Source organism: Rhinatrema bivittatum, chromosome 8 (assembly GCF_901001135.1).
Source record: "Rhinatrema bivittatum chromosome 8, aRhiBiv1.1, whole genome shotgun sequence".
Classification (NCBI taxonomy): Eukaryota; Metazoa; Chordata; class Amphibia; order Gymnophiona; family Rhinatrematidae; genus Rhinatrema; species Rhinatrema bivittatum.
Genome location: NC_042622.1, coordinates 77,250,608 through 77,264,520, shown reverse-complemented (window position 1 = coordinate 77,264,520; position 13,913 = coordinate 77,250,608). Strand labels below are relative to the sequence as shown.

General features: G+C 51.9%; 1 protein-coding gene across 4 annotated transcripts in view; it reads left to right on the top strand.

The window, feature by feature from the left end:
- CDK9 (cyclin dependent kinase 9) overlaps positions 1-9,717 on the top strand; it is a 114,479-nt gene extending 104,762 nt beyond the window's left edge. For all 4 annotated transcript variants that reach the window (XM_029612063.1, XM_029612064.1, XM_029612065.1 and 1 more), the window contains one exon: positions 8,161-9,717. In XM_029612063.1, coding sequence (XP_029467923.1) covers positions 8,161-8,526 — 366 coding nt within the window. In that variant the 3' untranslated portion in view covers positions 8,527-9,717. The remainder of the gene's footprint in view (positions 1-8,160) is intronic.
- The last annotated feature ends 4,196 nt before the right edge of the window (positions 9,718-13,913 follow it).

The window sequence follows — 13,913 nt, the reverse complement described above, 5'->3', positions numbered from 1 at the left end:
AGGAAACGTTTGCAGGGATATTCGGATGCGGTGGTAGCTACCTTGCTGAGTTCTCGATAACGGTCTACCTCGTTTGCATATGTCCGGGTTTGGGCAGTGTTCCAAGATTAGTGTAGATCGCGTGAGGTGAATCCGGTGTTACCATCCGTACTGGATGTCCTCGCTTTTCTTCCGGCGGGGGCTTGCTACGGACCTATCATGCAGCACCCTCCACGTACATGTAGCGGCGCTTGGCTGTCTCAGAGGTAAAGTGCAAGGTAAGTCGCTGGCTCATCATCCAGACGAGGCGCGCTTTTCTTCGGGAAGCTAAGCATCTGCGGCCTCCGTTGCGGCTTCCTGGTCCTTCCTGGACTCTTAATTGGTGCTCACTGCGCGGTGCTCGTCGCCTTTTGGGCCCTTCAGGAGAGCGACTCTACAAGATCTGACCCTTCAGGCGGTTTTTTCTTGTGGCGATGGCTTCGGCGAGACGAGTTTCGGAGTTGCAGGCATTGTCTTGTCGAGAACCGTTCTCACGCTTCTCTGCCTCTGTGGTGTCCGCGTTTCATTTGAACCAGACCATTGAATTGCCTGCCTTTCCTGAGGACATGTGATGTTGCAGAAACTTGATGTTCGCAGAGTTCTGCTCCGTTATCTGGGGGTAACGAATCCTTTTCGGGTTTTCGGACCCTCCCTTTTGTGTTCGGGTCCAAAGCAGAGTGGCGCTGCTTCTCGAGCATCGATTGCTCGGTGGTTGAAGGAAGCTATTTCTTCTGCGTACCTATTGCATGGTAAGTCTGTCCCGGTGGGCCTCCGCGCCCACTCGATGCCAGCTCAGACCACCTCGTGGGCGGAATCTTCGTATGTGTCGCCGCAGCAGTTTTGCAGGGTGGCAACTTGGAAGTCGTTGCATACCTTTACGCGACACTATCGGCTGGATGTTACGGACCTGGATTTCTGCGAGCGGGACTCTCTGGTTCCCGCCCTCGGTGGTTCAGCTCTGGTACATCCCAGGTGTCTGGACTGATCCTGGTACGTACAGGGAAAGGAAAATTAGTTTCTTACCTGATAATTTTCGTTCCTGTAGTACCAAGGATCAGTCCAGGCTCCCACCCAAGTCTGTTTTCAGATTTAAGAAGAGTCCGCTCGGTTGGTGTTTCCATTGGTTTTTCAGTATCTGTTGTTGGTCCTCTGTTTCTGGAAGTTTTGATCCAGCTGGGGGCTTTGGTTGAATCGGCCCTAGTGTGGGGCGGTATAGTTAGATAGTTTGGTTTCATTGCTGTTTTGCTTTGACATTCGTAAGACTGACGAGCTGTGGGTGGTGCCTTACTATATGTGAGGGTGCCCGACAAGTCTTGCTCTGTCTCCATCTGCTGGTGCGGAGTCACAACCCAGGTGTCTGGACTGATCCTTGGTACTACAGGAACGAAAATTATCAGGTAAGAAACTAATTTTCCTTTTTCTTTCCCTGTACGTACCCGGATCAGTCTAGACACCTGGGATGTACCAGAGCTAACTTACCTAGGGTGGGAACCGGAGAGGCCCGCTCAGAGCACTCCTTCACCGAATCCCTCCCCCGAATCTGACGCCCGAACAATGAGCCTGTAATGCCTTGCAAAAGTGTGCAAAGATTTTCAAGTAACCGCCCTACAGATTTCCTGGGGCGAGACTTGATGACATTCCGCCCAGGAAGAGGCTTGTGACAGAGAAGAATGTGCACGCAGTCCCACCGGATCCACCTTACCATGTAGAAAATACGTGGAACCTAAAGCTTCCTTCAAACACTGAGTGATCGTAGTTTTTGAGGCCATACTACCCCTTTTTGGACCGGTCCACAACACAAAAAGTGGTCCGAGACCCGAAAAGAATTCGTAAGTTCTAGATATCGTAGCAGAGCCCTGTAGACATCCAGTTTCTTTAAATCTTTTGCGACCGGATCCGCATGGCCTACATCTGAGAACAAGGGTAGCTCAATTGACTGATTCAAGTGAAACGACGACACCACTTTCATGAGAAAGGAGGGAACCATCCGTAACGATAACCCCGAATCAGAAATCCGTAAGGATGGTTCCCTGCACGACACCGCCTGCAACTCAGACACCCGATGGGCCGAAGTAATAGCCACCGAAAATACCACCTTCGGTGTGAGATCCTTCAACTTCACCCGCTTTATAGGCTCAAAAGGCTAATCATACAACGACTTGAGGACCAAATTGAGGTTCCAGAAAGGACACGGGTGACGAAGCGGAGGCCATAAGTGCTTTGCTCCTCGAAGGAAGCGAGCCACATCTGGATGTAACGCCAACGCTATTCCCTGGATCTTACCTCTAAGGCAACCGAGCGCCGCCACCTGTACCCAGAGAGAACTACAAAAAAGACCCTTAGAAAGCTCTGCCTGCAAAAAACCTAAAATGTCTGATACTGACGCTCACGTGGGACTTACTTCGTGATCCCTACACCAGACCTCAAAGACTTTCCAGACTCTGACATAAGCCAGGGAAGTGGACGGTTTGCGCAACTGCAACAACGTGGTCACCACCGCATCCGAATAACTTTTTCCTTTAAGCGATGCCTCTCAAAACCCATGCCGCTAGACAGAAGCGATCTGCCTCTTCTAAACAAATGGGGCCTTGATGAAGAAGAGCCGTGTGTTACGACTGGGCCCCGGTCAGGAGTCGTGAACACCACCCTGAAGGGTGGCTCCAGGTTGAGAGAGACTAGAATGGCTAGTACAGGGTCTGGGTCCAGGCTGGGTCAGGGCAGGCGGCAGATAGCAGTGTCTGGGTCCAGGCTGGGTCAGGGCAGGCGGCAGATAGCAGTGTCTAGGTTCAGGCTGGGTCAGGGCAGGCGGCAGATAGCAGTGTCTAGGTCCAGGCTGGGTCAGGGCAGGTGGCAGATAGCGGTGTCTAGGTTCAGGCTGGGTCAGGGCACAGTAAGCAGAACAAGGCAGGTCAGAAGGCCCGTAGGCCACACACATACAGAGGGCCCGTAGGCCACACACCGTAAGCAGAGCAAGGCAGGTCAGAAGGCCCGTAGGCCACACATACACAGAAGGCCCGTAGGCCACACATACACAGAAGGCCCGTAGGCCACACACCGTAAGCGGGGCAAGGCAGGTCAGAAGGCCCGTAGGCCACACACACACAGAAGGCCCGTAGGCCACACACCGTAAGCAGAGCAAGGCAGGTCAGAAGGCCCGTAGGCCACACATACACAGAAGGCCCGTAGGCCACACACCGTAAGCGGGGCAAGGCAGGTCAGAAGGCCCGTAGGCCACACACACACAGAAGGCCCGTAGGCCACACACCGTAAGCAGAGCAAGGCAGGTCAGAAGGCCCGTAGGCCACACACACACAGAAGGCCCGTAGGCCACACACCGTAAGCGGGGCAAGGCAGGTGAGAAGGCCCGAAGGCCGCACAGGGCAAGGCAAGGAAAGGCCCGAAGGCCGGGCAAGGCAAGGAAAGGCCCGAAGGCCGCGCAAGGCAAGGAAAGGCCCGAAGGCCGCGCAAGGCAAGGAAAGGCCCGAAGGCCGCGCAAGGCAAGGAAAGGCCCGAAGGCCGCGCAAGGCAAGGAAAGGCCCGAAGGCCGCGCAAGGCAAGGAAAGGCCCGAAGGCCGCGCAAGGCTAGAGCAGGGAGCCCAGGTGAGCTCGATGCCGAAGCACCGAGGCAACTGTCAGGCAGGGTTATAAGGGCACACCCAGAGCATAGAGTGGACAGAGGAGATGGACTGGGCCTGTCAGGAAAGCCAGCACTAGAGGGACCCCTGGTGGTGAGGCGGTTGCACTGCAGCCAAAACTGTAACACCGTGGACTCCCGAAATCGTAGAGGCTCCGTGGCGGTGAGGTTGAGCAGATCCGCAAACCAGAGATGTCTCAGCCACTCCGGAGCCCCGAGGATTACCTCTGCCAGATGGAGCTCTATACGACGAAGCACCTTGCCTATCAGAGGCCAGGGAGGGAATACATACAGCAATATGTTTGTGGGCCAGGGCAGGACCAGGACATCCATGCCCTCTGCGCCTGGCTCGCTGCGACGACTGTAGAAGCGCGGGGCCTTGGCATTTTTGAAGGTGGCCATCAGATCCATACACGGCGTGCCCCACTTGTCACTGATGTGTTGAAATGCCCCCTCGGACAGTTCCCATTCCCCGGGATCGAGATGGTAACAACTGAGGAAATCTGCCTGCACGTTGTCGTTGCCGGCAATGTGAGATGCCACGATGCTTACCAGGTGCTGTTCTGCCCAGTGCATCAACTGCTGTGCCACCGGACGACTCTTGGTTCTCCCTTGGCAATTGATATAGGCTACCTTGGTTGCATTGTCAGACAAGACTCGTACCGATTTCCCCTGAAGGAGTGGGAGGAAGACTTGTAAGGCTAGTGCTACGGCCCTGGTCTCCAATCGGTTGATCGACCACTGAGCTTCCTCCCTGGACCACTAACCCTGCACCGACTTTTCCACACAAACCGCTCCCCAGCTGGAGAGACTGGCATCTGTGGTGACAATTGTCTATTCGGGTATCACCAGGGGAAAGCCGCACTCCAGATGTGCCGAAACGAGCCACCAGCCAAGACTGACTCTCGCGGAGTCCGTAAGAGGGAGTGGTAGGTAAAACTATTCCGAAACAGGATTCCAGCGGGACAGCAATGCTGATTGTAAGGGACGCATATAGGCAAAGGCCTAGAGTACCAACTCCAGGGTGGACATCATGGATCCTAAACCTTCAAGTAATCCTTCACCCTGGGCAATAGCATGGATAATAGATCCCTCAACTGTCCCTGCAGCTTGACTATGCGATCGGTTGTGAGGAACACTCTCCCCTGCTGCATATCGAACAGGGCTCCCAGGAACTCCAAAGATTGCGAAGGAGTCAGCCGACTCTTGGCAAGGTTGACCACCCAGCCGAGCAACCGCAAGAGCTGTAGCACCCGTCGTACAGCCTCCTGACACAAAGCCTTGGACTTTGCCCAAATTAGCCAATCATCCAAGTAGGGATGCACTAGCAAGCCTTCCCTCCGAAGTTGCGCTGCCACCACCACCATCACCTTGGTGAACGTTCGAGGAAGAGTGGCGAGCCTGAAAGGCAGAGCCCTGAACTGATAGTGCTTTCCCAGAATGCAGAACCTGAGGAACTTCTGGTGGGCTGACCTGATGCCTATGTGTAGATATGCTTCCGTGAGATCCAGAAAAGCCAGAAACTCTCCTTGCCATACCGAAGCGATTGCTGACCGAAGCGTTTTCGTTCGAAAGCGTGGTATCTGAAGGCATCTGTTGACTCTTTTTAGGTCTAAGATCAGACAAAGTGCCATCTTTCTTTGGGACCACAAAGTAAATGGAATAGCGGCCTTTCCGATGTTCTGTGAGTGGCACCAGTGTTATAGCCCCCAAGTCCAGTAGGCGCTGAGGCGTGTCTTTTACAGCCACTCGCTTTTCTCGGAATGCGCATGGAGATATCAGGAACTTGCCACGAGGGCGCCGTACGAAATTTAAAGTGTAACCTTGACTTATCACGATGAGGACCCACTGGTCCTACGTCAACTTGGTCCATTCCTCTAGGAAGAGCGATAGCTTGGCTCCCATGACTGGCACCGAGGAATGGACCGGCCGTATCTCATTGCGAGGCCTTAGCCCCCGCTGCTGCCTGGGGGTTACCGGGCTTGCCAAATCTTCTGCCCCGAAAGGGCTGAGCCCAGGACTGTTGCCTACTAGCCCCCGGGTGAAAAGACGACCCAGCTGACCACGCCAGTCATGGTCTGACTACCCCTGAACCAAGATCGAGCCATGAAGGACCCTCTCGCTCTGGGTCTGTCCTCTGGTAGCTTATGAACCTTGTTCTCCTCCAGAGATTGGATCATGTTCTCCAATTCCTTGCCAAACAACAACTTTCCTTTAAAAGGAAGCGAACCGAGGTGGGCCTTGGACGAAACATCTGCAGCCCAATTCCGGAGCCAGAGGAGCCTGCGTGTGGAAACCATGGATCTGGCTGATGTGCGCAGCAGGTCGTAGAGAGCATCTGCACTGTAGGTGATGACCGCCTTCAGCCGGTTCGTCTGGATAGCCTCCCCCTCAGAGAGGTCAGCATTGGCTTGGAGTTGCTGGGCCTAGCGAAGACCCGCACGCAGCGCAAAATTATTGCACATTGCTGCACGGACACCCAGCGCTGGCACCTCAAACACCTTCTTGAGCTGTAGATCCAACTTTCTGTCCTGCAAGTCCTTGAGGGCCGTCGTCCCCGTAACTGGGATAGTGGACTTCTTCGTAACAGTCGACACCGCTGCATCCACCTTAGGGACTCGTAGCAGCTCCAATGCGTCCTCCGGAAGAGGATATAGCTTGTCCACCGCTTTACTTACCTTCAGCCCCAAATCCCGGGTGTCCCATTCCCTGAATAGGAGATCAGTCGCCGAGAAATGGAAAGGGAAGGAAACCGTAGGACCCCTGAGGCCCAGCAAGACAGGATCCATAACTCCCAGCTGGGACTCCACCGCCGGAGTCACTAATCCTGGCTCCTGCAGGATGGCCGGAATAAGTGGAGACAGCTCCTCCTTCTTAAATAGACGAACCACCTTTGGATTGTCACCTTCCATCGCCTGAAAGCCTCTACTTGAATCTTGCTGTGGATCTGCGTCTCCGTCAGCCCCCCCCCCCCCCCCCCCGGGGGCTTAACCTGCAGATCTTGCTCGTCCTGAGACGTAGAGTCTGTATCTGTGTCCACCAGTACGGACCTTAAGGATCTCTTACCCTTAAGCGGGTCAGATCCCCCCCATGGACCTGTCCCTCTTCCGCTTCCAGGCATGCGTCTGCAGCAAAGGCTTCTCAGCTGCCTGCTTTCTCCCTACCTTTTTTGCTTTAAAAGCCTTGTGCATAAGCAATACAAATTCAGAGGAGAAAGATGATTCTGACGAGGAGTCAATAGCCCTCTCAGGGCTAGCCTCGTGTATAGGAGAGGCTGCTCCTGTAGGAATGCCGCGCCCCCCCCCCCCCCCCGGCAGGAATTTGTTGCAGAGAGAGCGAGGGGGTAAAATCCTTTCCCCCATCGCTGCCCATGTGGCCGCCCAAAAGGTGCCCAAGATGGCTTCCGTTCCTGCGCTCAGCGGGAATGGGTCCACTGACAACATAACACTTGTCCCTGCACACACCGCTGAACGTAGAGCCCGACTGCGCCCCCCCCCCCCCAAAGTGAAACGGACGGTCCCTTGCCCCCCTGCACACACTCCAAGCAGAGGCCTTCCCGCGAAAGCCGCGAGCGCAGCATGAGGAGTCCCAAGGCATCACAGGCCCGCCTAGAAACCACTGAAAACAGCAAAAGAAAAAGAAAAAAATAAAAAGTCAGCTGTGCAGCCCCCTGCCCCCGTAAACCTAGCTAAAGTCTTGGAGAGCCGGCACGCACAAGATTAAAAAAAAACCCAAAACAAAACACTTTTTTTTTTTTTTTTTTAAAGAACTGCAAACTTGCCGTTCGCTGTCTCAGGTTCTGGAGAAACGGGTCCTGCTCCTGTGGGGGTGAGTGAGCCGGGCTCCCCGGTATCACCCCGATGCTGCTGAAACTCAAGGGCAGGGTCCTCGACCCTTAGCGGCCTCAACCGGGGGGGATGGTCCCCTCAGGACTTAGCAACCCCCTGGGAGGCTCACAGAACCGCTCACGGCAACGGGATTTACTTTCAGTTTTGAACCTTTTTTTTTTTTTTTAAACTTAAAGATACAGCTCCCTAATTGTAAATCTAAACTCTGACTACACTCCTGCTCTAACAACTTGCAGCAATCAATCAGGGAATCAGAAGAGACTCTGGGTTTTGCACCTCCGCCATCTGCTGGAGACAGAGTAAGACTGAGGGACTGTGGGTGGCACCTTGGTATATATGGCAGGGTTGTTTTGAAAAAACTTCTCTGTCTCCATCTGCTGGAGGGGAGGCAAAATCCAGGTGTCTGGACTGATTCGGGTATGTACAGGGAACCTGTAAATTTGCCACTAGTATCAGCATGAAAATGTATGAGTCCCTGTGTAATCTGGGGCCTCTAAAGCTTTGGTCTCAGGTTTCTGAAGTCACTAGAACTCAAGATGGATCCTTCTCCTATACTTATACACATCAGCAAACTTATCCCAGCCAAGATGAGATGTTTTGTATTGCTGAGGTGGTCTTTCCTTTGATGGTTCCTATTCTTTTGTTTTCTTTCAATTGTAGGTCTGGCCAAGTGTGGACAAATATGAACTGTATCAAAAGTTGGAGCTGCCAAAAGGACAGAAGCGGAAGGTGAAAGACCGGTTGAAGGCATATGTCAAAGATCCTTATGCTCTGGACCTCATAGACAAACTTCTTGTGCTGGACCCAGTGCAGCGCACAGACAGTGATGATGCACTCAATCACGATTTTTTTTGGACTGACCCAATGCCTTCAGATTTGAAGAACATGCTCTCCACTCACAACCAGTCCATGTTTGAGTATCTGGCTCCACCCAGGAGGAGAGGTGGACACATGCCACAGCAACCAACCAATCAGAACAGGAACCCAGCAGCTACCAATCAGTCAGAGTTTGACCGTGTGTTTTGATTCCTTCCCATTGGCGGTATAATTCTTGGAAACAAACATCTTTATAGTACTTGTTTTACAATTATGTAGAAGTGAAATTTACATATCAGAAATGAAGCTGTAAGAAACAGTGGCCTTGTGGCTTGAGAATTCATTGACGGAAACAGCTGGTGGAGGCAATGTCTGGAATTTGTGAGGGCGACCTTGCAAGGTCCCCTGTAAGGAAGGAAGCGTACATATATGCCTGAGGTGGGAAAGAGGAGAATTTGTGCATAGTTTAGAAACTGGGGCTTAGGAATGATTTTTGAGAGAATTCCACTCAGAATTAACTGGCATGTTATCTCTAGCAGAGGGAGCAAAAGACACACCATCTCTCTTTCCTTTTACCAGGAGATGTACATCCCTCCTGGCCTCTAGAGCTCTTTGTATGCATTAGAAAGTGCCAAACCATGAGCCATTGCCTTAGGAGAGTGCTGGTGGATCATTCCTTTTGGGATGTGGGCTGCTGTTTGAATTTCTCCCGACGTTGGGTCATAATGTAAGTTAACACCGAGGGAGTTTAACTTGGTAAGTGACTGAAGGATATGTAAAAGTTTTCCCATCATGTTTCTGTTTAACATTTTTCTAGCCTTACTTTGATGTTGCAGGTGTATTCTCCATTGAAATTAAACTTCACATTCATAACATGCTTTGAGTCTTGGCTGTGCAGGTCAAGCAGTTGTACTTCTGATACTGATGGAATTCAGATGTGCTTGGGTCCCTGGTGAGGAGGAGTAGCGTCATGGATCCAATATCCTGATTTATGTTGCAATGTTTTGTACTTTTTGTCCATTTCCTTTTCATATGAGAAACGCATCTGCTACTTGACACTGTAGCAGACAATATGTTGGGCTAGTTCAAAGTTAGGCAACTCTGGTCCTTGAGTGCTGCAAGCTGGTTGCATTTTCAAGATCTCCACACTGAATATTTATGAAATGTATGTGCATGCACTGTGTCTCATCCATTTTCATTGTGGATATTCTGCAAACCCAGCTAGCTTGAAGCACTTGAAGACCAGAGTTGTCTACCCCCATGCTAAATAGATGTACCTGGAAACTTTAAATCTAATTGCCCTGAGAGAGATAAATTTAACAGGTGAGGAGGAGGTGGGGTACTCGAATCAATGTTCTTTTTCTCCTTTGCTAAATTCAATAAAGCTTTAGTTATAATCTCTCCCCCCAGCATTCAACTTCCTCCTCAGTGTTTGCCTCGTTTCATGCCACTAGCTATCCATGCCTTCCTCATGCCCCTCCAGCATTCACCCCCATCCTCACTACTGCTCCAGTCCTCCCCTCCCCTTTTTTATTATTATAAGTAACTCCTCGGATGGCCTGGAGCTGACATAGAACAGCAGAAAGCCCCCTGCTCTCTGCTCCAATTCCCTTTAACTATGGCAGTGGTTCTCAACCCATTCCTTGGGCCACATCTAGCCAGTCATGTTCTCAGAATATCCACAATGAATATGCATGAGGTAAATTTGTATACAATAAAGGTGCATGCAAATCTCTCTTACATATTCATTGTAAATAGCCTAAAATTCTGACTGGCTACCAGTGTCCGGTGAACCCCTGCACTTGGCTATCTTTTTGCAGGGGTAGTGAGGGCCTGAGTAGGGAGAATGGTAGCTTTTCTCTGTTGTGGTGTCTGTCCTCTGCCCTTCCCTTCCCCCACCCCCAAATCTATTCGTGAATGACAGGTTGGGGGCTGGATTAGGGAGCAGAGTGACTCTTCTTTGCTCTCCTATATCTGTTCCAGGCTCACTCCTCTCCCCTGCTCATGGCCTGGGAGGGGTAGAGCTGTTCTTTCCGAGGACAAGCAGGATGGTAGTCCTCACACATGGGTGACATGGGAGCCTGGCATGGAACTTTGATCTCAAAGAATCTAGAACTTTCAAACATGCCCTACTGAGCATGTGCAACTGTAGTCTTCACCCTGCCCTCTAGGCAGAGTACCTCAGTCTTTTTTTTTTTTTTTTTGTCCCACGGAGCCGTGTATCTCACAGTATTCAGCTTTGTTGTCGTCTCAGTTTTTGAAAGTGATTTTTTTTTTAGCCACTGTGCAGTCTGGCAAAGTCTGTTGCTATCCCTTATTAAATAAATACTGCACCTGCAGTTTAGTATCTGTGTCCTCTCCTTGCTCTGAATGTTTTTGTACCTTTGTCTGGTGCTGGCAAGACTGACTAAATGCAGTCTGTCTGTGATCTGTGTAGCTGAGCTTGGAGACTCGCCTGAGTTCTACCCGTGATGCGTGGCCTTGATGTCATCTTGGTGCAGAGCTGTGACAATACAATTGACGATCTCAATGTCATCAAGGTGCAGGGCCGCCATGGAAGTCATCAGGTGTGTTGGCCACCGATGCCTTTCATTGCCGCTCTCGACAATGTCGAGCACCACAAGCGAAGCACTGGGATTGCCACTGAGTGCCCTGGTCGTCCCCAAGGCCATCGACCGCCGGGGCTTATTAGAGCCCTTGAGAGCCACTGAAGTCCTCGAGCGACAGGGATTTTGGCCTTGATGAACGGATCAAGCGCTGGGGGTCGCCATTTACTCAAGGCACCCCGGTACGCCAAGGCATCCAGGTACAGTGGTCTGGTGTCCTCGAGGCTCCTTGGCAGTGTCCTGATGGGGCACTGAGGGGCATTGTGCCAGCCCATCATTGGCCTACGGCTATCAGGCACCATGGATGCTGATGAACTTGGGGGCCCTGAGCCATCAATGGAGTTTCAGACAGTGCAGAGATTGAGGACCACACTGTTCCTGTAGAGGGAGGGAGCTCATCCTCACCTTCAAATAAACTAGTCCCCATGGGCAGGAGCCCTGGATGATGTAGCCTCCCCTCCTGCTTGCCGGTGATGGCAATGCAGTCTTCTTGTGAGAGAGGGTGAGCAGGATCCTGGGCAAGCAGCTTGCTGGTGCACCTTTTGTGCCATTCTCAGTAATGGTTGCCCATGCACATCTGTGACCAGTGCACCATTGATCTGACGCATCGATGTTAGGAGCCCGTCAGAGACCAGGACTGCCATTGAGCGCCATGGTCACCCTTGACACCATTGAGGTGCCGGGATGCCCTCGATGCCATTGGTATGCATGACTGCCTTCGATGCTGTAAGGGCCTTCTGTGCTGTAGGCATCTGTGAATGTGGAGTCTTGATACATAGAAATGACGGCAGAAGAAGACCAAACGGCCCATCCAGTCTGCCCTGCAAGCTTTCGCACTTTTTTTTTTCTCTCACATACTTATGTTTCTCTTGGCTCTTAGTAACCTTTTTTATTTTATTTCCCTTCCACCCCCACCATTAATGTAGAGAACAGTGTTGGAACTGCATCTAAGTGAAATAGCTTAATTAGTTAGGGGTATTAACCACTGCAATAAGCAAGCTATACCTATGCCTATCTGTTTATCCAGACTATGTAATTCAGTCCTTGTTGATTGTTGCCTGAATATAGATCCACCTTTCTTCATACCCCCCCCTGCCGTTGAAGCAGAGAGCCATGCTGGATATGTATTGTAAGTGAAGTATCAGTCTTGCTCCCCCGCTGTTGAAGCAGAGAGCTATGCTGGATATGCTTTGAAAGTGAAGTATCAGCATTGAAAGTGATACACTGGCGTCATTGAGCACCTTGGGCTTCAATGTGGTGTAGTAGTGGCATCGACCAGTAGTGTTGGGGACCAGGTCTGCCATCAAGCGCCATGATCCAAATTGATGCCATTGGAGCTACCCTCAATGTCTATACTCTCTGTGCCATCGATGCCCTTGATCCCATCAAGGTGCGTGAGTGGCCATCCTCAATGCTGTCAAGGTACGAGGTCTCAATGCTGTGGCAGCCCTTGATGCCATCAAGGCACGAGGCCTCGATGCTGCGGCAGCCCTTGGGGTAATCATGGTGCATGGCCTTGATGTCATCTTGGTGCAGAGCTGCGACAATACAATTGACGATCTCGATGTCATCAAGGTGCGGAACCGCCATGGAAGTCATCGGGCATGTTGGCCACCGATGCCTTTCGTTACCACTCTTGACAATGTCGAGCACAACAAACTAAGCACTGGGATCGCCATTGAGTGCCCTGGTTGTCCCCAAGGCTATCGACCGCTGGGGTTTATTAGAGCCCTTGAGAGTCACTGAAGTCCTCGAGCGACAGGGATTTTGGCCTTGAACGGATCGAGCGCTGGGGACCGCCATTTACTCAAGGCACCTTGGTATGCTGAGGCATCCAGGCACAGTGGTCTGGTGTCCTCGAGGCTCCTTGGTGGGTGTCCTGATGGGCACTAAAGGGCATTGTGCCATCCCATCATTGGCCTACAGCTATCAGGCACCATGGATGCTGATTAACTTGGGGACCCTGAGCCACTGGGTTTGGGGGGCATCAGAGGCCTCGCCTGGATTCGTGCAACATCTATGTTAATGATCGCTAGCGAGGCTATAGTCAGCCACAGCCGCTATTGAGGGACACCATTGAGCTTGTAGCATTGATTACTTCGGATGGATAGGTGAGCCGAGGGCAACAGTCGTTGCTGGCAGTCATTGGTTCCTCTGCATCAATGGGGGTGTTTCGGGGCTGAAGAGCCTCTGCCTGCAGGTGCCCCTGGCATCCTTGGTACCGCCGGTCCATTGATGCCTTCGGGCATCAGAGTGTCTATTAGTGCTGCCGGGTTGTTGAGGTAGATGGGTGCCTGTGGCACCGGGGATGGCGCTATATGCTATCTAACTGAGCAAGATTCTGTCAAGCGCCATCGAAGCCCTGGGTGCAGCGTCGCTTGGTACCCTTGACGTGATCTATCGTTAGTGAGCGCAAAAGCACTATGGGTGCAGTCACCACTTTAGGCATCAGTGGATGCGGTCACATGCCACAGGACAAGACCGCAGAGAACCGTGGGCAATGTCGGTTGCCATGGACTTCACTGCTGTCGTTCCATGATGGAAACCGGTGAGAGCCATTCCCGATGCAGTTTCAAGGGCAGTGTCCACCCGTCACCATGCCATATTCAGAGCCCCAGTGATATTGGGGTCGCCGTCGTCACACTGATCCTATGCACTCCACTGGAAGTTACTATGACAGTGGAGTGCAGCCTTTACGAATGGATAAGGCAAGGCATCTACGTCAAGCCCTCAGGCGATGGTAGGCAGCATTCTCCCTGTCTGTGCAGATCTCAACCATGTTAGGGTTCTGCCATCATCGCATCAGGTTCTCAGCCTCCTTGTTAGTTCTGCACCACAAAGTACTGAGGAGCACTGGCAAGGAAGGCATCATCACACACTGTGATTTGTTATTTTGGTAGCTTACAGCCACCGATTCTAGGAAATGGTGCTTGGTCCTTGCTGTGCCGTGGGATTCTACCCACAAACACGGTGAGCGGGCTCATAGGTGTA